Below are 25,407 nucleotides of genomic sequence, written 5' to 3' on the forward strand. Positions count from 1 at the left end.
GACTGCAGCATAAAGAACAAACAGTTAAATAACAGACACACAAACAGTATTTGTCTATTGGTATCAGGGAATCAAATGACTGTAATTCTGAACAGAGGGAATACTTAAGTCTTGTCCTTATGTGCATTCATTAAATGTAAATCTGAAGCAACAGTAAATGAATCCACTTGCGTCATATTCCATTTAAAATTGCTGAAGGTGGAAGACTATGGTAGGTATAAATATTGATTTTTCCAGGAATTCGCTGAATATGTTTTAAATGAAAGCAAACTTATTTTTGTTTCGATAGCAAGCATTCAGATGTTGAGTAAGAAGTGTCAGCTATGACAGTTCCATGAGGATTAAGTAGATGGAGGCTGGATAAAGTAAAATTTTCAGTAAGAATACCTAAATTTAGACAGGAAGAGAAGGAATCTGTCTTAAAATAATGAAGGAAGTTAATCTTTAATAAATTTTCACAATGCAAAATTTCTTTCATACTTGGATAAGAAAAAATTGACACATATGTACCTACTTTAAAGTTACCTGTAGGCCTTTTGGACATGTGGTCACTGCTACTATTGAATGTTCTGGAATTTCCATACTACCCTGTACATACTCTACTTGAACTTTGAGATCACTGTTCTGAGAAAATCAGTTATCTTAAAGCCTGTTTGATAAATTTGGACAAACATTACCTACACTGAAGAAACAGACCCATTTCTACATATTCATCAGTTTTTCACGTTTTAAAGATCGGTTTTTAGTTTAGTGCTTTCTTAGGTGAGGCTGGCATGTTTGACATTTCAAGAAGACGCGTTACTAGATGCATTTTTTTCTTTATATATTTAATAAAGTTATGTATCAACAACTTTTGGATTTGAAGTTTTGCTTAAGCACTTACCCTTTTGGCAAAAGTGAAATATGAAATACTAGTACTAGACATGCATTCCTTTCATCCAAGCTTAAGAAAACATTTACAAAGTTGACAGATAACATTTATTAAAACATGTCATACAAAAGAGGGGCATGGGACTCTTCTATAAGAAGAAAATATTGAACAGTAACATTAAATTAAAACCATGCTGTACAATTAGGACAGCAATATTTATAGACAAAACTATCCAACCTCCGCAATACAGGCATAACATCTCACAAAATATCAAGATATGCAATTTTACTGTTATAAATGACTTGTTTAGAATAAAAACTTATAGCTCATTAAGGAAGATTCACTTGACTTGCATAAACAGTTACATTTCTGGAAGAAATTATGGAACCCCATGGAAAACAAAAGAGGAGCAGCAATTGACAGACACAGGCTTCAAGCAAAATCAGAACTTACAATTTAATCACATTAAAAAGCATACCATTTTCTTTTCCAGCATCTTCCCGTAGGGCACTGACAGTTTACAGCTTATAGCTAAAGAACTCTAGCTATGCAATTAACATTTAACTGACAAAAATAGCAACTTTCCCTTTGTTGTTTTGAGAAAGCTTCTAATTCTGTTAAAGCAACAAACTCAATATACTGCTGTATGCTCTCATGATTCAGAGACAGGTCACCTTACTGGCACCAGCACAAAAATGTTGAGATTACAAGATCCGAAATGTCTCCACTCTTTCAGGCTCAACAGTACAGGGATGTCAGGTATTGATTTTTACAATAAAGATACCCAATATTTCAGCCTTTGATCACCCCTCACCCCTTGCTTCTGATATAGGACAAAATTTCTTAATGCCAGAAATAACTTGGACAAAAAGGACTAAGACCAAAAATTTTACCAACAGTACCTTCTAGAGTCTGCCTGCTCATCTATAAAAGACAGACAGCTGCTGCATGCAACTAGGTTAGAAAAACAAAAAACAAAACAGTAGTGTATGAAATAGGAACCTCCTCCCTCAAAAGGGTCAGATAAACTCCTAAACAGAGATCTTAACCCTGCTAAGAAGAGTTAAAATTTCTCAGCATTGCAATTAATCAGATTCCACAGTAATGAACACCTTAATTACAGAATGGAATGAAAATAAACTTAGCTGCAGTATCATTAAGTGTTTTTACAATTGATAGGCCAATGAGTGGCTTCACAGTAACAGGAAGTTCTGAAAGCCTCCGGTGTGTACAATGATTCTGGCTTTTAGAAAATGTTCACTTTGCCACAGCCAACAGCAGAGGCAGGGGATGTTAATCATAAAAATGCATACAAGTTTCTAAGCAGTATCATTACAGGTGATAAAACTTAAGGGGAGATGAATGAAATTCACCCATATACACATGGATTCATATTTTATATATATATGTATATATATATATGGATCACTTCCCTCCTCCCCACAAACAAGAAATAATTTCTTGTATCTTGAACAAGTCCACCCCATCAGTGATGCTTTAGAGCTTGAAGAAGCTGCATCTGCATTTCTTGTTCTTAGTTTACTATGTACAGCTCCACTGGGCATAAATTGCAGGGTTTCAGTAGCAAGAGGCTGCAAGAGTGACCTGTGTGGGAGGATGTCATAAACTGCCCTATGCCACTCAAAATAGGCTCCAGTCAGCTCTGAAACCAATGTAAACAACCCACTGCATGCCAAAACCTCAACCAGAAGGGCACATGGCACCTCTGCTTCAACATATGTAAGGAGCAGCAGCTGCTAGTGGGAGAGGTAGGGAGACACATAAGGAGATGTTCTTGGGGAAACATGTTTGGAGACATGAGGAGAAATGAAGGAGATGCTCTTGGGAAGACACATGGAGGAAACATTGTTGAGGACATGAATGGAGACGTACTCTTGGAAGGAGGCACTCCATGCCAGAGGAGGTACACCTCTGAGGGGACTGTGGCCCCTGCATAAGCCATGCACTTCTGAAGTGACTGAATCCTGTAGAAGACCCATGCCAGAGCAGGTACACCCCTGAAGACGACTGTGAACCATGGAGAAGCCACACAGGGGCAGTGACACTGAAGCCCAGAGTGGCAGAAGAGACCAATACACATATGATGCCAACCTCCTGTGCCACCTGTCACCTCACCAAGGAATTATGAGGGACTGAGTGTAGCCCCTGGTGAACACAAGGAAAATCAAGACTAGGAAAGGGGGAATAAAGGTGTTTGACTTAAGGTGAGCCTTGGGGAAAGAGAAGAAAAGGTGTTTCCTCAAGTGTTTAGTTGTACTTTGTTTTCATTTCTCAATAGCTGAATCAGTGATTAGAAGTTTAACTGGCAATAAATTAAATTCAGTAAAAACACCCCAAGTCGAGACTGTTTTACCTGTGATAACAGGTCATGAAAAAGTAAGAATTTTAGAAAAATCTCAAACTTCCCTTAAATCATCATACTCTCAATTAGATCACGACAATCATATCACTATTTTCCTGTAATCAATTGGTTTCATAAGGATTAACATCAGAAAGCCAAGTGTTACCAAAAAAAAAGAAAAACAAAAAAAGTGGGGCAACACTGTTGGAGTTTCAAGACAATGTCATAATACTGGGTAAAACAGTAATAGGCCAATATGAAAAAGTTACTGTTCATGATAAATCGCTAAAAAGAATATGGTTTATAATATGATCTGCTGCACCTGTATAAAACCTTTAAAGTGTCTCTGTCAGTACATTTTATTTTAAAGCTTTATTTCAGAGTAATCTAACTGCAAATAGGGGTAATGTTTAACTTTCAAATATCCCATATAAAAGTCATTCCAAGCTGGTGAAAGAAATGGTTTTGCTGGCAGCTCTGTAGGACGGTCTGGTTTTAATGGAAATAACTTTTTACTTGACCATGGTTCTCAGCCTGGGATTTCTGACCAGCCTTTTTTATGGTTAAATGGGAAGAGGCACCCTTAACCTTTTTTTATGCAAAACTGGTGTCACAATTTGAAAGGGGTTGAGAAACAATGTAATATACAAGATCATTCTTGAAATGAATATGAGAATATCTTCCTCAAATGTAATGATGGTACTCGCAGAAATGACACCCTGTATGTGGTAAGGCCTTGGAGAACGGAAAGATAGGGCCAGTGAGTGCAGAACCCTTTCCTCTACACTCATGTAAACAGGCAAGCATTATAAGTTTTAATATTAAGACAGTGTTAGCAGTGTGGAAACAAACCATAAAGGGAATATCATTTCTAAGTTTAAAAAACATACGTATAAAGATTTTTTTTAAATACAAAGTGCTTCTATACATTAAGCAGGTTACAGTGTTAGTGAGCAAATCCCTGTTTCGTTACCTTGATTACAAGGGTTATACATGGCCACCATGGTATATCATAGAGTTCAATCAAGTGCTAAGAACAGGAACTCCTTGGTGCGGACCATTCATGCCCATTGCCAGCAATGGTTTCATCATATTTGGGAATATCTGTTTTAACAAAGTTCCATATGAAAAATATCTGAAGCTTCAAAAGATTAAGAGTGAAGAGCCTCTAAAAAAAATTAAAGTTTATAAGTAAAATACCAGGAAAAAAAGTTACAGTAATTACAGCTCACTGAGTAATAAACCCCAGCTTGCACCGGACATTCACGTTCAGGATACAGTTTGATGGTATCTTACAGCAATTTTCAAATGGGAATTCAAAAAAAGCATCTAAATGAGAATTATCTTTGTGTGGTTTTGCTTCAACATACAGGGTCACCTGTTTTTTTTTTTTTCTTTTAGTTTTTTTAAGTATGTTACTCTGCAGATTGCAGTATCTAATATATACATTGGGGCCAAACAGGCTTAGAAGGCCTTTGATGCTGGTTAACTTTTTTTAACCACATTACTAGCGCATTACTTGGACATCACCCCTTTAATTATAGCCAATGTATGCTCTAAAGGCTCTTTCCTTTTTACACTAGGTTTCAGTAAACGACAAAGAAGGGTTAACTGCTTTTGCATAGGAAAGCACTAAGCTTTCAACCCCCAAATGCTATTGCCTCCTTCACAACTGATGCCTTCACTCTACCTGCAGAGCTGGCAGCATCTCTCAAAATTACAAACACTCCTCCATCTCTCTCCAGTAATGAGAGATCAGCATACAGATCCTCAACCCAATAGAGCACAAGTGCCACTTTCCCAGCAAAAATCCAGACTTGAGACGTGACCACATTCTGCAGTACCATTAATGGATCCAAACACTATACTTTTTTTTTTCCCTCTTCAACAAGCAGTTTCATTCAAAGAGGCAAACAACTCTGGCTGCTTGTGATCGCATGTAACCAGTCACAGTAGTTCAGTACCAAGAATCTGTATTATAGCTCAATGTTCAAACAGTAAAGAATTAAATGTATAAATACCTATCAATGACTAAATCATTTCCCTAAAGTGGTTTCTAAACCTACATAGTTCTCAAACAAGTCTTAGTACCAAAAAAAGTCAATTTGTAAATATACAGAGAGTTTGGTACTTGCTACTGTAGTAAGCCATAAAAAACTGAACATAAGACTACAGTTAAAAGGTTTGAGTGTTTTGGATAAGATCCAAATATTATATCTCCCTTTAAAATTTTTTTTGACAATACGTACTTATTACACACGCTTCTAAAAGCTCTCATGATATAGCAATCAAAACTGAGTGTCAAACCAAGAGTCATACAGCATTAGGCCCTAGAGGAGCAAAGACAAATTACATTTAAAATAGTTTTAAGTTTACACAGTGCTCAACTATAGTTAAGTGCTTTACAGACTCTTTAAATAGAAATAAACACAAAATTAGACAATTAGATGTTTTACTAAAGATGGATAAAAAACAGAAGACAGATAAAGAAAAGCCAAACCAGCCCTAATACAGCCTTCCATTAAGCAATACAATAAAGGCTATTTAATAAAGCATGTTAAGCATGTTGGCAGTCTCCAGAATGAGGTGGAATTATATATATTTTTTCTCCACTAAAACATGAACCACACAAATTTGATTAACAGGTAGCCCACATAACCTGGTGTGGTCATCCTTGCTGTTCTCTTTCTCATTAAGGCTATTTGAATACCTGCTTTATGCAAATATTTGCAGAGTTTGGGTCAATTTAGAATTGGGTTTTACTGTGAATTTACAAGACTTAGAAAAACAATGGGGCTTCTGAATACTGCCACAAAGGCAATCAGCATATCACTAAGACCTTACAGACCTCATTTGGCAAGCATCTTTCAGATTAATCATTTGCACTTCACACATCTAACACCTGCAGTAATACCATGGAAAATAGAAAATAGTTTGGTCTGCTCATACCAGCATAATCATAACTTTTTTTGAGAATTTAAATTTCACAATAGCAAGTACCAGACACTATTTGCATAATTAGTTTATTTTGCTTACTCTACTAAACAAATGTAAGCACTAATGTTTTAGTTCATCTCAGTAGTACTCTGCTCAGTTTTAGAAGCTTGATACGACTTGGTACAAGAAGTTACATGCCGGTGAAAACTGTCCCGCCACATAAATCTCTTCCCACAGATGTTACACTCATACGGTTTTATGCCTGTATGTATTTTCATATGGCCAACAAGATGGTGTTTCATTTTGAATTTCTTACCGCAGACACCACAGCCATAAGGTCGAAGACCAAGGTGCATGCTCATATGCCGATCTCGCTGACTCTTGTGTGTAAAGCTTTTACCACACTGACAAGGATACAGCTTATCAGCATGTGAGAATCCAGTGAGGGACGTTTCTTCTTTAATTCCTGTAGCCATTTCAACACCTTCACCATAACCTGCTGCTATCATAAGATCCTGTCTGTGAGCACTTAAGTTTCCATCTGCCCTTTCACCAGAAAATTCCTCCATAGAAGAGCCATAGAAGTCAACTTGCTCATCATAATTACTTTCATCTGCCTGTTCATCGAATTCTGCTTCCATCTTTTTGTCACCTATATGAAAGTCTTCAACACCTGAAGACTGTATTGAATGATCTGCCTGAATGGCATTCATGGATTCAGAAACTTGGTGTTCATCATAAGGATTATCAACACCTTCACAGTCCTGTTCAAATCTTTCTGGTTTCACATGGATCCACCGCTTGTGAGACATGATGCTGGGTTTGCTATATATAGGTCTTGTATACTGATACTCTGCACTATCACTAGTCCCTTCTTCACCATCCTGACTTGTCATTCCTGTGCTGAGTCTATCATGTTCTGTTGAAGAATTACTGGGAAGGTACTCATGTTCTGTTAGTTGACATGACAGTTCATCTTTAGAGCTTTCTTCTTCATTTTCACCATCCCTCAGCTCCTGCACTTTGTGGAATTCCGTCTGTCCTCCAGAGCCAAGTTCAAAGGTTTCAACAAGGCCGTTGTAACTACTACTACTTGGGGACTGATGATCACTGCCATGGTTCATCTTCTGACAGAGAACAGTTGGGTTCCCCTCTAGCACTTCAGTGCATTTATCTACTACATGCCACATCTGAAGAAAACTTGCTGCTGTCAAATAACTCACAATTTCTGGAGCAGGCATAACCAACCGACCCGTATAGGTAGACAGAAGAATGTTTTCAAATACTCTTGGATTCATCACATCAGGCAGGACTATTCGTCTGCTATTTTTCAGGAGCACCTGATCACAGAAGTAAGGTGAACTAGCTGCAAGAACAGCTTTATGGGCTCTGAAGAGATGGCCCTGAACTACAATGGACACATCACATAATTGTCCTTGCTGGCGCTGCTGGTTTAACTTCTGCAAAATGGTGCTAGAAAAATCTGGAAATTCCACTCGAAAAGAGCTTGATCCAGACTCCATTTCATTACAAATCTAGTGTTGTGCTGCAAGAGGAAAAGAAGAGAAAGATCAGAAATTCTGCTTAGCAAAGTTTGGTCTTTCCAGTTGCTTATATTCAAATTTTTCGCTTAATGGGCTCATATGGAACTCGACCCAGAACTTTTGGAAACCTGTGCCACTGGCTTATTTTTATCCCTCCCCCCCATTTCATCTTTCTCCTTTTTGAAAGTTGTATCGAGGCCACAAATTGCCATGCCAGCACATTTTGTTGCATTTCTTCTATTCACAAGCACTCATCTATAGCAGAAGTAATGAACAGATTTACCTAGTTGATAGAATGATTACTCAAGCATGAGTTTAGGATAACAAAAACAATTATTTCATGAAATTTTAGCAGTAGAGTTAACTGCAGGATGTCCTGGAGTTTACAAAGGTGTATGAAAGATTCTGCATTTCAACTGCTAACCAAATCATCTCATTAATCCCCCAGAAAAGACTGACTGTACTCTTATGAAGTGTTCCACTTTAAACAAAGTTTTCAAAAGTCAACATATTGATTCAATGACAAAGGCAGCATAGAGTTCTAGTGAGAATGAGGCTTATGACTCTTCCAGGGGTATTTTCCTGTCATTTTATTAACTGAAAGGTGAAAGAGCAACATCCTGTACAGTTGCAAGACTACAATCCAATCCTTTATCTCTGAGCTTTTTCAGATGTTATGACAAGATTCCTAAATTTAACATTTTAAATTCAGTAGGGTTTTTCTGAAACAGGAAAGTGCTGTACAGAACTTTTTGCATATGTACCTTGTATATGTGCGACAATGCAACAAAATTAGATGCTAGAAGCTCAGCTAATAGCTCACAGATTTTAATGTTTGTATTCTCACATGATCCAGATATCTTACTACAAAGCTGATGTAGTTTTAGGTAATACAACTGTTCAAAATTCCTGCCTTAAATTTGAAGTTTAAAATAAATTTACATGTTTTTAACATCAGAAATAATGACAAGTTTAAATGCAAGTATGAAAGACCAACATTAACTCCCTGAATAAGTTAAATTTCTGCAATTTTTCAACTACATAATGTGTAAATTGAATACAACAGAACTCTGAAAACCATGGAGTAACAAGCAGCTTTTCTCTGTCAAGTTCTGTGTAAGTAATAAGTAAGAAAGTGTCAAAATTTTAACAGATGGGGCTGCACACCTTAGAGACAGTATTTAGGAAGCTAGCAGACAACACACACTTACAGAATTTTAAGCACTTTTTGAATATTGTGCAAAAATAGAAACTGAATTACAAACAGCTGCAGGACTCTGAAGTGGTTCTATGGAAACATGAATTCTTGCTACAGATAACATGCACAATAACAGTAGTACTTTCTACACAGTTACATAACTGTCAATAGAAAACTGTGTTCAGTGGTGTACTACGTTAGGATGCCAGAATTTGGCACAAATGCATAGCTGCTAAGTGCAGAAGACAACAGCAATGTTTGCATACAAAATACAGACTGCACAGGACTGATTATGTAAATCACTCAAAGGTTAATCAACAGCTCATAGTTACATAATCCCTTCCTGACTGTTCTGATCTGTCTTTTAACTCTCATCCTTGACACCTTTCTCCTCTCCCCGCCCCCCCAACCCCCCAAAACCCTCAGTATTTCTTCTCCAAGATTTGAGAGTTAGGAAAGGAAGACAAGGTAGCATATGCAGCACAGGTGAAAACAGATTACTCATTGTCATCTTAGACACAGGTGAATAGGGTTTCCACAGAAAAGAGAGCATAGGGGTCAGAAAGCCATAAAGACCTTTCAAGAAATACAGGCCAAGATTCCTTGTAAACACCGTAACTAACAGGCATCTTCTACAGAACTGAGGATTATGCTTTTAAATTTCTTTGTAATTCTTCACTAGAAGTATGGTGTCAATCCTACTTTTTTGTGTAGGTCTCTGAAGAAAACAGACTGGAAATAATAACCTGTCATTTATGTAATCCATTTGTAACTATAAATAATAACAGCAAGCAAAAAGATACTTTTTTGATAACAGGTTTTTTTTTTCTTTCTTTCTTCAAACCTTACACCAGTTTTCAATGCTGGGTGGTGGAGGAACTGGAAGTCCAGAATAATGCTCCCACTGAGGAGGAGGACACCCAAATGACTAAGAATTTTGTAACCAAGTGCCATAACTGGCTGTACAGAGTCACATTTGCTTTTACATTTTGATAAACTGTTGCTGTTTTACTGTTTGAAATGATACTTTACAGATGCCTGGCAAAGCCTTGTGACATGCTCTGTCAGGCTTAAGAGGTGCTTGCCAAGTTCCTGGAGATCCTCAGATTTAAAATAAGAAGCAGTCACAGTTTTTTGGTTTTTTAAATACTCAGTGGCACAAGATAGTTTCTTGCAAATACTGCCTCACATAAATCAGAGGTGAGCAGTTACATTCTGCCAGGACAGTCATCAAGTCACATCAACTGAGGAAACAACCTGAAATTTGCAAATCTAGGACAGCATTACTTTCAGGTGCTTTGACTAACAGTGTTAGGAAAGAGGAAAGCCCTTTACATCACAAAGCATTATTCCCAAAGAGCCCTGGCCTTCAGCCTTCACAGCTTACTTTAAGTATTAGACAAGCTAGAAATAATTATGCATATCCTTGAACAAACTGCTTGAAACGCCTTCCCAAAAAGTGTCTGAAAATCCCCACATGAAGGTGCAAAATTGAAAATGGCACATTTTACCCCCTTTTAAATTAAAAAAGAAAAAAGTCTAGAAACAGTAAGCAATTCACCAGAAGTGAATTACCACAACTGTCATACCTCAAGCACAAATGTGGAATTTTTACTGAATATTGCTATACTTATAACCTAGCTGTGTTTCAGCTAGTCTGAGAGCAATTTGTCTGATGGTGAATATAAGCTGTTCAGCAATCTGAATGGTTCTTGATTTAGTAAATCTAAAGGAATAATAGAAATAGCAGCTTTTTAAATGATTTCTTTGGAAAGGAAGCTCTCTGAAACATCTTCAGTTAAATTTATCTTCTCAAAATAGCAACCTGTGTAATAGCAGTAGAAAGTATTTGTACCTTTAATTTTACTGTTTACCAGTTGGTTTAGCTCTTCACTTTCAGCACTCCTCAGTTTTTCCTCAAAGCATCAGTTCTTCTATAGAACTGTAACACTACCCCTCTTCAGGAAACCAAATCAGCTGCTGATATTTATCACAAAGTAACAGCATACTGCCAGCACTACTGTTATGCATTTTTTCTACTTTGCTTAAAATAAGTTGACAAAATTATTGAACTACATTTCTTCAACATAACAAACAGTTACCTAATACACAGTGCACATTACAAAGTATTTATTAAGAAAAACACTATTCATATGCACATGCATAAGTTCTTTCAGAATATCCTCAAATATAAGAATCTGTTTTTCAATACTTGCCTACAACAAAGATACCCTTTTACGAAATGTTCAATTGAAATTTAAATTAGCATGTTTATACACCTAACAATTGCTAAGCTGAACTGCCATCCTTCAGCCAGGACAGAGCTTAGTCCCAGAATCAAATATAGCTTGGAAAGCATGTTTATTCACCACTGACACAATTCCAGCAGGAAGCAAGGTTGATATTATATATAGTAAACTCACATGAAAAGCGAAGCCATTTAAACATACATAAGATACTTTTAATTAAATAAGGCCACACATTTCAAGAATACTACTTCCCCCCCCACACAGAGGTTTTACTTCTTCCTTTTATGACCTGTTCTGTTTCTGCTTTTTCTTTATCCCACATCATACAGAACAAAGTCTTTCTATTTTAACCCTCAACAAGTTTTTAGTCTCCATGCTGGAACGCTCAGAGTGAAACATACAAGGCAAACATTACTAGCTTTAAAATAAAGTTACTTTAAAAAGAGCAGCACGCAGTTACTTGAGGTCTCCATGCACAAAGCCTCCTGAGAGGCTTGATTTTTTACCCCTGCCGCGGCAGCCCGTCGCGGCTCTTCCGCATCAGAGGCGGCGCGTCCCGGCGGGCCCGCGCCCCACAGGCCCCGCACCCAGCCGAGAGGCAGCAGCGGCCGCGGCCGGCCCGGTTCAGCCTCGCGGCTCGCGGGCCCGGCGGCGCGGGGCAGCGCCAGGGTCGCGCTCGGGGCTCGCCGTGGGGAGCGGGGGCGATCTCGCGCCCCGCCCCAGAGCGGGCCCACAGAGCCAAGGCGGCAGCGCGGCCCCGCGGCGGAGGCCTCTCACCTGCGGGCCTCAGCGTCCCTCGCATAGCGGGCTGCGGCCCGGCTCCAGGCGCGGCGCCACCGCCGCAGTTTCCCCGCCGCCGCTCGGCCCACACCGGAAACCGCCCTGCCTCGCAGCGCTTCCGCATCCGGGTCCCGCGGCGGCCGGCCCCGCCCCTTCCTGCCCGAGCCAGGGGAGCGGCGGCGCGGGAGCTCTGCGTCCCCGCCCCTTCCGGGGCGGCCGGAAAACGGGCGGCGACAGGCGTTGTTGTAGGGTGCGGTGAGAAGAGGGCGGCAGCGGCAGCGTCCGGGAATGCGAGCGCTGCGGAGAAGGCCGGGAGGAGCGGGGCGCTCTGCGGGGCCTGCAGGAGCGGCGGGCGATAAAGCCCCGCTAGCGGCGCGTCCGGCTCCGCGCGGAGTCGGGCGCCGCCGCGCCGCCGAAGAGCGGGTTAACAAGACTAAATCTAAGTTAAGATTTGGTAGTAATAACCAAAGAGCATTATAATTTTATCAAAGTTTCTCACCAGTTGAAAAACATGGTTATAAGGCTGAAACTAATGTATACCGTAAGAACACAGATACCTTAAGAAAAGTATGGAAAGTATTAACTCTTTAATGAACAGAGGTCTTTAGAATGTATTGTTTCTGTTTCATAAGAAAACAGCCACAATCCAACAAGACATCAAAACCAAGTTACCTGACTCATTTCATGGAACAGATGCAATCTAATGCCTTGAAAATGAACAAAGAAGCTATCATTGGAGCAGAACGATAATCTTCCCCAGTCCAGCATCTTTTTCTTTATATTGGCAAGTTAATGTGTTTCAGGGGAAAGGGTAACAAATGCTAATATGAAATTCTGTAAGAATTTGTACACAAGAAAAATTTGTTTTTGCTACAGTATTTGTGGTCCAAGTATGCCCTGAGGCATTATTTTTATATTTACGGCCCAAAATCACATCTTTATTTTAAATTATTGTAACTTTTTCTTACAACACTTAAAGTATTTTCTGTAGTTTTCTACTGTGGGATTTACCCGTATATGTAAGGAAGGACTGAATCCCATAACGTCTCTTCCCTACATTCTAAATACCTGATACTCACATTCTTCAGATCAGTTTCTTTGAATTAATTCGGCACTCTCCTTTGTGATTTATTGATTGTATAGAGCCAGGAATCATTCAGCAAGAAGTCTGAGTGTAGTAATGCAGCACCAGATAAATATATAACAAGCACTATTGTAATAAAATCACTGTTAATAAATCATTCTATTTATGTAAAAGAGATTGATGTTTCTATGTATCCAGTTGGGATCCCATTTACACATTGGCAAAGGAGAAATGACTTTTTTGGCCAGCTCTCCATCCACTGTTGTGTGTGAAATACATAAAGATGGACAGTTGTGATATATCTTGGAAAAGTATACCCCCTTTCAGGTTTTCCCTTACAAGATTATTTTTAGGATTCTTTTAATGTTGAGAATAGCTGAATTAAGGAAACAGGTGGCTTAGGAGCTGCTCCCAAAGCATAGTGATATTGCTATACTGGCCATGAGAACAAAGTCTTAGAGCTGAGTCAAACTTCTAGTCTCTAGCAAGGTAGGTAAAAGCTGTAAAAATGGTCCGAGAGAGTTGTGACAGTGGCTGCTCTGCTCATTCTGAATCCCTTAGTGGACAAAACCAGCAGACATCCTTGATACTATCTCCCAAGGCTGAGTTTTCTTGCCCAACTGGTAGACAAAGAAGGGAAAGAGAGGGGAAAAAAGCATCTGAGCTAGAAGGCAAAATACTGTAGAACATCATGTAGGAGTCAAGCCAAAATAAGAGTAATGACATGTTTTGCATTTAGCTCTGCAGATGTCTGTGGGAGTGTTGTGTCAGCAGCACCATAAATGTGCATAAGAGGTATAAGGGAAGTGCGTTTTGCGTTGTTTGCCCAGTGACAGCATTCTTGGGCTCTGAATAGGATGTCAACGCTCTTATCGGTGTCATTAGTTTAAAGGTGCAATTGCTTTTGCATCCTGAGAAAATTGGGGTTTGATCCAATATTGGGTGTGTAACTAAGTGGTATATTGAAGGAAGTAATAAGTCAAAGTGGTAGACTGGGCAAAGAGGTAACTTCTGTCATCAGTTCAGTGAATGTTCATCTCAGAGCTTTAACAAGTAAGGGAAAGCAGATTCATGTAGCTTTATCCCAAGTAACAGGATAAGGAAAAATACTTTCTGGTACACGATGGGTAGAAGCTATAATTTAATACTGAGAATTAAACATTCCATTTGATTGTTAACAGGCAATTTTTTTTGTTTTAACTGAAGTTTAGGCAGGAATGTGCCATCTCAGATTACTCTTCTCCAAACTTAGCATGTAGCGAAGTATGGATACATTCTCTTTGGATCTTTGGAAAAAGTTGGTGATTGGTGATGGAAGCAATATAAAGGGCCATAATAACTCCCATCCTCAAATAATACTGCTAGTTTTGTCTTGGTATTAAGGTGTATTATCATATAAATCTATATAAGAATTGTTTAATCTGTACTGTCAGAATTGAGAGGTGGATTTAGTGATGGAAAGCCAGCATTTAATTCCTACCAGCTGTTTTAAACTAGATTTTAAAGAATACCCATACAGTGTACTGTGTTTAATTTCTCATATTACCCAGCATATATCTACTGAATTTAGACCTAGATGAAAACTAGCTTTAAATGAAACTAATCAGAGGGTTCAGTTTCTGCAGTTCATTGCTAGCTGTATGCGATTCAGAAATCTAATTTAATGCAAAACTGAGCAGAGGAAAATAAAGAAATAGCTGGAAACTCACCAGCATCACATGTACTATACTTAGAGATGCATTTGCCACTCAGGGTTTGTGCTCATAATTACTTTAACGTTGACTTTCTTCTTACAGTTTGATTGGGAGTTGATGTATTTTCCAATATAAACAGTCAGTAAGAATAACTTTATCACCACAAAATTTCCCTGAAGATTCTCCTTTTTCTTTATTTCGCTGATGTTCTTCGTTCCAGAGTTTGTCAGTCCTGCTGTAGGCACTATCAGGAGGGGACAACAAGAGAGCAGTAGCTGGTTTTCCCTGAGGGGCTGATTTTACTGTTCTAGCAGGGCCCTGGCTGTTCAGTCCTGTTGTATTCATGCTGAAGACAGGTACCTGGATCTACCAAATGACAAGAAATACTCTACAGTCAGACCACTCAACTGGCCATGCAACAAGCACATACATGAACTTTCCAAGAATAAAATGAGATTCCCCAAGAACAATTTATAGGTTGAAAACAGATCAAAGACTTGCTTTGAAGTCTCCAAACAAGCCTGTGGCATTCATGATAGTGTTTTTGTGCCAGCATATTAAAGGGGGTCGTAACTGTAGAGCTAGTTGGATTGTATCTTAACTTTAGAAAATTGACTATTTCTATAAGGAAACAAGCTTCCAAACAAAAAGTTAACACAGTTTTTGACAGCATCTTAGCCAACAGAGACAACTGATCTCTAGGCATTTTGGGGAAGACAAACTACTGAAACTTTGTGGCTTTTACTCTAAGGAAAAAAAAGGAGTTCAAGTATAGCCACTGCTATTGCTAGATGATATGGCATTTTTCCTACAGTTCAGTTGTCAAGGATGCACCAAAACAGCTCTGTGTTGCTTCTTGGTAAGAACCTGCTGATTTCAGTGAGAACAGTACCACTGATTTTTATTTTTATTTCAAAAGAAGTTTTTACCCAGTTTGTCTGTGTTAGAAAAAAAAGCATGACTGGGTCTTCCTTACAGGTGAAAATGCAGTAAAATAATTTTAGTCTTGGGGACATCTTGGAAGACATCTGGCATAAGCAGTGATTATACACATTTCCCAGTCTTGTCTGTTTAGATGCTCTGAGTCTACCTGGAAACACTGATGATTTTCATTTTAGCTGCACCCATAATACTTGTTTTCCCTTATGAAACAGTCTTCAAAGAAAAGAAATTGTGATTATATTTATCTATGCATCAGTGCACTTAGTTTGTTGACATCCCTGTTGCCAATTACCAAATACCTTTCAGATGGTAGTGATTCAGTAGCTTAAAGAGAGAAAGGCTGGGAATTTAGGCCATGACCTCTGTTACTTAAGGTAATTCTGCAGAAGATTTTATTTCTATATTATTTCAGTCGCTTCTGACTTAAATATAGTCTTGATATGTTTGATTTCTGTTTGAATGATATCATATACTTAATTTTGTCTAAAGGTCTCAGGCCAAGTGGGGCAGGTGAAGCGCTGCACAATGGAGGGAAAAGCAGACGGACGGCGGCAAGAGGGAAGGACTTGTCAATGCTCCCTAAAACGGCAGATGGTGCTGAAGGCCAGGGCAGCGCACACGAACTGGGGACGCGCTCCAGCTCTGACCAGGTCTCACACAGATTTAGCACAATTAGATGTTACCACTTCTGGTCATTTTGCGAATCTGGCATCTATTGTTCAATCGTGATCATGATTTTTTAGAGCAAGAGAAGTCTTGTGAAAGAAAGTGTAATTTCATTTTACTTTACAGTCAATATTTATGGAACCAGTCATTAGATGAAGACAAAAATATAGTCCAAATTTTATGAAGTTTATAAAAGATTTAAACTGACATACTAGAATATGAAATCTGAAAACATTAGACATTTTAAGAAAGGCACTGTTTTTATGAACAAAGGAAAGGAGACATTATAATAATTAGATCTAAGTTCTATGTAAAATATTAAATGGGATCCAAAATACACTAAATCTTAAACTTTCGTCCAGTCTTTGTTTAGTATTGACTGTATCTTAAGCATTTGCATTTTGAAATTGTTGCATGAAGCCCAATTTGATAGCATTTCCATCATTTCAACATTTTATTTCAACAGGTAATAATGAAAAAATATTACTTTTCATTTCAGTACTTGCAAAATTTGGGGTTAGTTTGCATTTGAAATAAAAACTTATTTCTTATTTCATCCAATGCTATTCATTATCCTTAAGTCTTTTGTTCTTTTCAAAGCAATTTCCCCCTAATAAGCATAGAAAGAAAGATAGGTCCCTTAATGTGTCAAGACTTAAGTCACACTTATAGCATCTACTACAAAAAAAAGAAAAAAAAAAAGGAACAGTATTTTGGGAATTGTTTGATCAGAACTAGGTCTTCTGTTCTATTCCAGTATAGTGTACCTTGCTCTCTTGTCCCGAGATCCAAAAACTTGTGGAGGGAAGGCTTGGGGGGGGGGGGGTGAGGGGAGGTGAATGTTGACTTTACCATGTAGGCAATGGAAAGGCAGATAAAATTTTTAGAAAATGTGATATTAACATGGCTTGCTTTATTGTCTGTAGGGACTACACTTCAGCCTGTGAAAGGTTTTTCTTCCTAAAAAGTGATTTGGGCTTGAGTTTTTAGTTGCCAATAAAAATAATTTAGTTATAATATTGATAAAGTGGCTTAGATTAAATTAATACTTGGTTGACCATTATGTACAAAGTATCCAGAATTAGATAATGTAGTTATAAGGAAGTATCAAGCTATATGTTTTCCATAAGCTAAATTTACATGTATTTACATTCATGTTATTTTACATGATACATATCTATTTATTAACTTCAAGTCCTGTGAAGTCTTTTACTTGTCAAAGGCTTGGTATCTGTGCAATTTTAACTATGAAAACACATTAAATCTTAACAAAAAGCCTCTAGTCTCTAATTCTCAGGTAACTTCACAGGAGTGAAGTTCCTTCACAGATAACTCCTCACAGGTAATTCTCCAGTTATAATTCACCTGAGCTCTTCTCATCAGAAGACAATGTGTAATTATATGAATGCCTCATTTGTAAGAGCTTATTAAATTGTTTCATTTCATGTTATTATTCCCTGAATAAAGTATTTACAATTTAACTTCAAAGGCCAGGTCTGGAGCTCAAGCCCATGGGTTTCACTGTATTGTACTGTGAAAATGTAACAACATTATTATTATTTTTTTTTGCTTTTATAAGAGTCAACTGTATTTCATAGGCTGTTGGTATTCTTGCACATCTCTCTCACCTATATCAGACAGTGGCTTTAGCATCACTTTCTGAAGTTACCTTTATGGTTAGCTTGCTTTTACTGTCTCCTCTAAAAAAGAATAGATACTAATGCTTATGATAAATCCAGAATGCTGATTTATCTTAAAATAAAACTTCTAAAATTAGTATTTATAGTGTTTAATCTTTTCACTTGAATCCCATTCAAAACAGATGATAATCTCTAGATTTTTTTTAAACTTATCACCAAGACTTCTTTAGCTAGCTTTCTTAACTCGTCATTGAAATGCAGCAGTCTGGAGAAATATTACATATGGACAAAATATGTACTGAGTGTATTTATAGAGGGTCTTGTTGTCACACCACAAGGGCACCTGCATTTGCCTCCCATTCTCATAATCAGAGCTCTAAAGCAGGAACTTGGAGTTGCTGGTGGGAGTGTTAAGCCTGGATGAAGCACCAGCAGCATAGCCAGAGTCTCATGGACTGGAGTTCCCTGTGATCAGTGTTCAGTGGCATCACACTGATTTGGATCATTCACATGCTTTGGAAGTCTCATCCTGTGTCACTGAAATTTCACCCAAGGTGAAGCAATAAAGAGATTGTCTTTGATTTAGCTGAGCAAGAGAACATATTAAAACAGAGAAGGGAAGGGAAAGAGCAGACTGTTCCACAGGGGCTAAATGGATTCTTTGAGTTGGAAACCATACCCATTTTAGCAAGTACTGTCTCTGAACAAAACTTGGTCCACGTACATTTTTTCAAGTCTCTGTAATAGTGCACATGCACAGATTTTAAGTCCATATCCTTCATACATTAACAAGAACTTTATAATAAACATAAGGAAAGGGAAAGCAAATATTTTATAAAACAATTATTTAGTTTGCCTTTATAGTCATTATCAGAATACATTAGCAAATTAAGCAATATGTAAGAAAAACAAGTAGTGTACGAAGACAACTTGAATGAGGAAAGATATTTTCAAATGAAATTTGAAAATGAAACAGTTGTTTAATATAACAGGTGCTACAAAAGAGAAATCTCCAGCACCTATGATGGCAATACCATAGGGAAAAGAGAAGACCTCAGTACTAGAGATGGGCAGATAAGAAAGGGGACAGATGAAGATGTAGGAGACACCCTGGAACATTTGTATTAGAAACTTGGTTGAAAGAAGATAATTAGAGGGACATTGTAATGTCAATGAACAGTGTTTTAGAAAAGTTGAACTTACAGATAAGTGGCACAAAACATTAAAAATAGCTTAGAATCAAGTCATTTAAATTGCCTCAACACATAATATAAAATCTCTATATGGAGATTTGAGACCTAAATAGGAAAGAATCTAGCATCAGGACTGTACTACTGACTATGTGACTAGGATGGTAACAATGATTTTAACCTATGAATGGAAATTTGGCTGTAAGGAGCAGGAAACAATAATAATCGGTGATTTCTCCTACCACCATGTAGACTGAATAAATGTCACCTCAGGATATGATGCCGAGGCTGAGTTTTCAGACACAGTCAACTACTTTTAGCTTTGTGGAGCAACCAGCTATGATTCCATTAGAGGAGACAGCTCTTGACTTGGTAATGAGCAGTGTACAGGACTTGGGTCAGAATATTATCACTGAAGATAATCATAAGATAATCAGAGTGAATATTATCAATGAATCACTTTGTAACATAGACAAAAAAAAGAGAGCGAGAGAGAGTGAGCGTGTGAGCACACACTATATAAAACCAAAAATGCTTGTTAAAAAGAAACTAGAAGCAACACCCAAAAGGGTAAAATGTTTCCAGGTGGCATGAATATTAGAGATGACATACTGGAGACTTGGAGAATGTGTCTCCCCGAAAGAGCTTCAGATAGACCAGAAGAAAACTGGCAGGACTGAACAGCAGAATAAAGGAGGTTGTTAGTAAAGTCACGACTTCAAAAAGTTGAAGTCATGTCCAAATGATGAAAATGAAGATCATAAGGTCAATTAGATGTCAAAGTACAATAAGGCAGGTCAAAATAAAAGAGTTTGAGGAAAGAAGGTGTAATAAATCCTTTTTCAATACACCAGGAGCAGGAAGCTGATGGATTTTGCAGGGTCAATGGATGATCAAGAGCATTCAGAGAATTAAAATTTTTTTTTCATCTAGTTCTTTTGTGAAGATCAGGGAGGTGTCCACACTGAACTCATGTTTTATAAGGGATGTATTGAAAGATCTATCTCAAACTGAAATGCCTTTAGAAAGTGCTATAGAGCAGACCAAGAAAATAAAAAATAACAAATTGCCAGAATCAGATAGCTTTTACCCAAGGATTTTAAAGGTATCTAAATATGAAATTCACCGCTTACTGACTGCAATTGCAACCAGTTGCAACTGCAGTTGTTTAGGGAAACTGCTTCTATACCAGAGTAACAGAACTGGTAAATGTGATACCAATTTTTAGGAAGTTTAGGGGAGACTCAGAACAAGCATATCCATATTTGGAGAAGTGGTGGAAACAATAATAAAAATAGTACACAAACAGAAGAATATGATGTCTCAGGGAAGAATCAGCACAGATTTTGCCTCGCAGAAATGTTCATGCTCTCTGCAGAAGCCGTTAAGCATGAGCCCAATTAATATAGTTTTGGAAGTCCATCTCCAAGAGGCATCTGTCAAGTTCCTTCACCAAAAGCTCTTAAAGAAATCAAGCAGTCTAGGGACAAGAGGGGAATAAATACCTGGTTAAAAGATGAAACTAAGGTAAAAATAATTGTTTTTCTTAGTGGAAGAAATCCACCAGCGGAGTCCAACAGGGGTGCGTGCTGAAGCCTCTGTTGTCTGACATGTTATACATAGTGTAGAAAAGAGTCAAACAGTGAAGCGTGAAGTTTTCTGATGATACTGGGTATCATGGTAGTAAAAAGAAGGACTTAATGCTACTGAGCAATAGACAAAGAAATAGGAAACACTATGGTGTCACTGTGTGTATCAGTGCATACCAGCATCTTCAGTACTGCGCACAGTTCTTGTGTGTCATCCCAAACCTTGAGGAGGCACAGAGGATGCTGACAAGGATGGTTAGTGGGAGTGAGTGGTTTCTGCCCGAAAGTGGCTAAATAGATCAGGTTGCTTTACTCTGGAAAGGGAAAGAGGTATACCAGAAAGCCTGCCACATCATCCGTACAGAAAACATTTCTGGCTTGGGAAGCCCAAGGCTGCTGAGAGCTGAAGGCTTCAAGAGAATGTTAGGGCCTCTCCCATATGTGTCTGCAAGTGGCCACTGGATGTGAGGCTGGGCTGGAGAAAATGTCTTAAATTCTTGACAAGTTAATGGAAGATTTTAGAAATAAGGTCCATATCCAATCAGGTCCAAAATGGAGCTGGTAGGAATTGTTGCTGTTTATATTTACAATAAAGCATCACTTACACAAATCTCTAGAGATATGCAATTATGTCTCAATCAAAATTGGTAAAATATTATGTTTTTTAATGATGATTTATAATTATGATGTTAAAGTGACAGATTGTTCCATGATACATCATGGAACAGTCTCCAGTGGGAACTGCACCATGTGAATAAAAGCAAATAGGCAAAATGACAAGCAAGATAAGTAATCTTGCTTTTGATCATTATGTTGATTTTTCTATGCTATTCTTTACTCCGTCCCTTTGAAAGCAGTGGATCGTGTGCTACAGGTTCTCATTTTGTTTTGACACTGTGGCTTTAAAATCTCATGTTTGCACAAAAGAACACGTCAAAGTGACAGATGAAAGCTGACATTTCTCCTCGAAAGTCACTTTTGTTACTGGTGGTTGATTTCTCGTTGCCCTATGGGATAATTGCAAACAAAACCATGTTCACTTGAATTGTTTCCTGTAGTCTTTTCAGTGTGCTATTGAATCAGTTTCCTATATGATGTTGTTTCTTTTACGGAAACAGAAAGAAACAAAAAAACCCCCACCCACCCGAAACCCAAAGCCTCCAGATCCTTAAAAAGTCAAAACTTCTGGCAGAAGTGTTTGGAGTGTCCCCCGCCCCACCTTAGTGACTACAGAAATTGCTAGTTAGAAAATATTCTTGGTGTTTAGGTCTGATGGATTACGTGCAGGTCTGTTTGGGCTGAGTTCTCGCTCAAACTGGGCAACTGCATGCAGCAGCCCCAGGAGCAGAGCAGAGCTGGCCTGACCTCAGGGCTCGCTGCACCAGCTTCCCTTGAGCAGGTCATTTGGGCTCTTTGTGCTTTGGTTTCCAGCCTGTGAGGCAAGAAGCAGCTCTCACTGCTGGATTGAGGAGACATGCTCAAACACAGACTTCACTGGAAGGGTTTTGAGAAAAGGCTTCAAAAAGGAAAAGTGGCACATGATGACTGGAAAGGGATTTCAAACATAACTGATAGCAGAGAGGAGAATGGTAGAAGGGCATTCAAAAAGCATGGCAAAGCTGGAATTCTCCATCATAAAAAACAACTTCTGCAGGTATTTTCAGGTCATCCTCCAACTTTTTCATTGTCTTCATAATGTTCATTGAACAAGAAAAGCAGCAATATATTCTACTTTTTCAGCATGTATAGTATTAATATCATTTACTTCAGCATTTTCCAGCAGTGCGTTTGTAGGTAGGAAATCTCTCAAATGCACACATCTCACATTGCTATTTCAATCTGTCTCTTTCTTCTAAAGCTGATTCTCCTCATGGGGAACTAATTGCTGTGAACAGAAAATGGCTGTGGGTTCAGCTGACTGAAAATGCATGCCTGTATATTGTGTTTTTGAGGGCTTCTCACATGACCATGGAAGATGGCAGTTGTTTTGCTGAGCAATTCCCAGGACAGGCTCTAAATCCTGTTAATGCACTTGTGTTTCTTGGTGGCAGAGGGTCTGTGTTCAATTTACAGCTTAGAAACAGACAGCAGGCAAATCTGAGATGCTTCATACTTTCATAGTTAGCCTTATGCAACACTAGTGTTATAGAAGTTGCATAAAAATGAGTTCTTGGATCAGAGTTAAACCCGAAGAGGAGTTAATATGTATTATCAGCTAGATGGACTTATTTCTAACTTGGCACTTAAACCAACAAGACATAAGGCTAAGGCACCACAACCCTATCACTATACTTCAAGTTTTATTATCATTAGATTTGTCTAACAGAAAGTCCATAGAGAATCTTGCAATCCCCCTCCAATTTATGAGAGATTTGCAGCATTTCTAAAAGCAGAAAGTAAATGTAAAGAAGTCTTAAAAGGCTTCAAGTTTATACAGTGTGTCCATTCAGCTAACACCAAATAGATCATTAAAAAAAATAGACAGAAACGATGTATACTTACTAGTTTTCACAGCACACAGCTGACAACCGTGGTGTCCGAGCCGCTCCCTGCTGCTGGTGGGCAGTCTCCCAGACCACACGTTTGTACTAATGGCACACGGGAGGTTTGGTCAGAGAGCTGCTGCGTGTGCTTTTTGGCAGACCCGATTTGTTTAACAGGTTTTGTTTAACATTTTGTATGTTAGTATAAATTCCCATCCAGAAAGTAGGTCCTTGAGTGATTAAAAAAGGTTCCCTCAAACTTTGACAGGCTATCAGGCTATTGATGATGTTTCAAAGGGCTTTTAATCAAAGGGCTTCCCTCATGATCTCCTTTTTGTTACCTGCTATACTGTTTGCTTGATCCAAGCTCTTTCCAACCAAACTAGTGGGGACACTTGTCTCAGGACACTGCATCTTACGGTTTTGCAGGACCAGTAGCAAAAGCAGCTGTTCTGCTCTGGACCAGGTGACAAGCTCTGGCTGCAAATGCCAACACTTTCAGCTCCTCGAGTCAAAAGGAAAAAAGGAGTAGCTTATTGGAAAGTCTCTTTATATATGCTTCTGCAACAAGCAGTGCCAGGTACTACTTCGCTGCCTAAGCCACCCATCAAGAATTCTTTCAGTATAATTTGCTTTCAGCCAAGATGACTGAAGCAAAAAGCTTCTTTCCATATTTACAAGCAGAAACACTTATGATTATTTGTTAAAGAGCAAGTTTATGCCACCTTGCATAGTTTGTTTCTTTCAAATGACAGAGGGAGAAGCTGTAATTGAGAGATGAAACAGCAAACAGCTACCTGAAGCCTATGGGCTGGTCTGCATAGAGGGCACTAATCCCAGTTAGAAATGTGGCTGCAAAAGGTGAATTAATTGCACATACAATGGGCATGAAAGAAACTCACAACAGAGAAGAGCTCAGCCCAACCTCTGCTCACACAGGCAGCAGCAGAGGCTCTTTAGCTGCCCCAGCACACAGAGAGCAGCACTAAGGATACAGTTTTCTACAAGTACAGGAGTCAGCTTTTCCCAATTGCTAGGCAAGCTGTTCAGATACAACCTCAGAGTGTTATTACAAGGGTCATCTTCTAACTTTCACTGAACAGATCACATAAACCACTTTTATAAAAATGCATTTTGGAATTTCTGTCTAGACTATCACAGTGCAAGTTCTGCACCTGGCTTGGCCTGCCAGGTAGCCTTGCTGAGCATTTGGAGAGGGAAACACTCAAGTAGTCTACTTTTTAAGTGACAGGTTCCTGGAAAGAATCAACAACAGAAAAGCAATTGATACCTGCCTCTGCAAAGCATGGGTTTGCAATTCCATCCTCAGGTTACAGTGGCACTGCAATCCCCCCCACAGGAAGCCCACACCACCAAAGCTCACAACTCAAAAGTCATCCTGACTAATACCAAGCTCAGGCTCCCAGGTGGTGCCTCAGTGAGGTTTATAAAAGCTCCTAACACTGCCTGCTAAATGAGTCAGTTGCTGATGGTTATTCACCTGCCAGGTGGCTCTCCCATCCTTCCCCAAGCCGCCTCTCTGACAATGCGGTGTCTAATTGAGGGCAGCTGAAACCGAGGACATCCCTGATATGGCCCTGAAAAAAGACATCCAGTTCTGAGATCATGCGAAAGAATATTGGTTCAATCCCTCTTGTTTTCCCTCATAATCTTTGGAAGCTACTAAGACCTTTTCTTTAGATGGATTTTTTATCTCCATTTTTATGCTTATGTGATATAAAATATTAAATTTGTTTAAAAAGTGCATTTTCCTCTGTCCCTTCTGATTCTTTGCTAACCAGGAAGTTTTGCATTTGCTTAAAATTTTAGGAATGTATGCTGCATTACTGTTTTGCATAACACTATAAACAAGGATCTGGAATATGATATTGGCTCAGCATTTACACCGAAGTAGTACTGGCAGTCCCTATTTACGTTCAGGATCCTATAGCGCTGAGTAATGAATAAACAAAAGGCGTTCCTACCCAAATATCTGTTGAGAAATAAATGCAAGATATGAGAGTTGGCTGCAGCACATTCAGTGGATGGAATAAGTGGGAGAAGAAGATGGGCATGGTGATAAGAGGAATATATGATTATGACGTGAAGTGCAGACAAAAACGTTCTAGATAGTTGCCAGTGGGCAGCCAGCACCTCATTTCGTGTGTTACCACTAGA

The 25,407-nt window shown here is 38.7% G+C and overlaps 1 protein-coding gene across 1 annotated transcript; it reads right to left on the reverse strand.

The window, feature by feature from the left end:
- Positions 1-1,313: 1,313 nt before the first annotated feature.
- On the reverse strand, positions 1,314-12,004 carry ZBTB43 (zinc finger and BTB domain containing 43). Its single transcript, XM_067308990.1, has 2 exons — positions 11,939-12,004; positions 1,314-7,716 (listed from the first exon to the last, which is right to left on the reverse strand). Exon 2 carries the CDS (start codon positions 7,691-7,693, stop codon positions 6,299-6,301), a length of 1,395 nt encoding a protein of 464 aa, XP_067165091.1. The 5' UTR covers positions 7,694-7,716; positions 11,939-12,004; the 3' UTR covers positions 1,314-6,298.
- Between the last annotated feature and the right edge of the window lie 13,403 nt (positions 12,005-25,407).

Source organism: Apteryx mantelli, chromosome 21 (genome assembly GCF_036417845.1).
Source record: "Apteryx mantelli isolate bAptMan1 chromosome 21, bAptMan1.hap1, whole genome shotgun sequence".
In the NCBI taxonomy this organism is placed as follows: Eukaryota; Metazoa; Chordata; class Aves; order Apterygiformes; family Apterygidae; genus Apteryx; species Apteryx mantelli.

Bases quoted from the DNA above. Each gene is read 5' to 3' on its own strand.
- ZBTB43 (XM_067308990.1), bottom strand. From the start codon at position 7,693: ATGGAGTCTGGATCAAGCTCTTTTCGAGTGGAATTTCCAGATTTTTCT.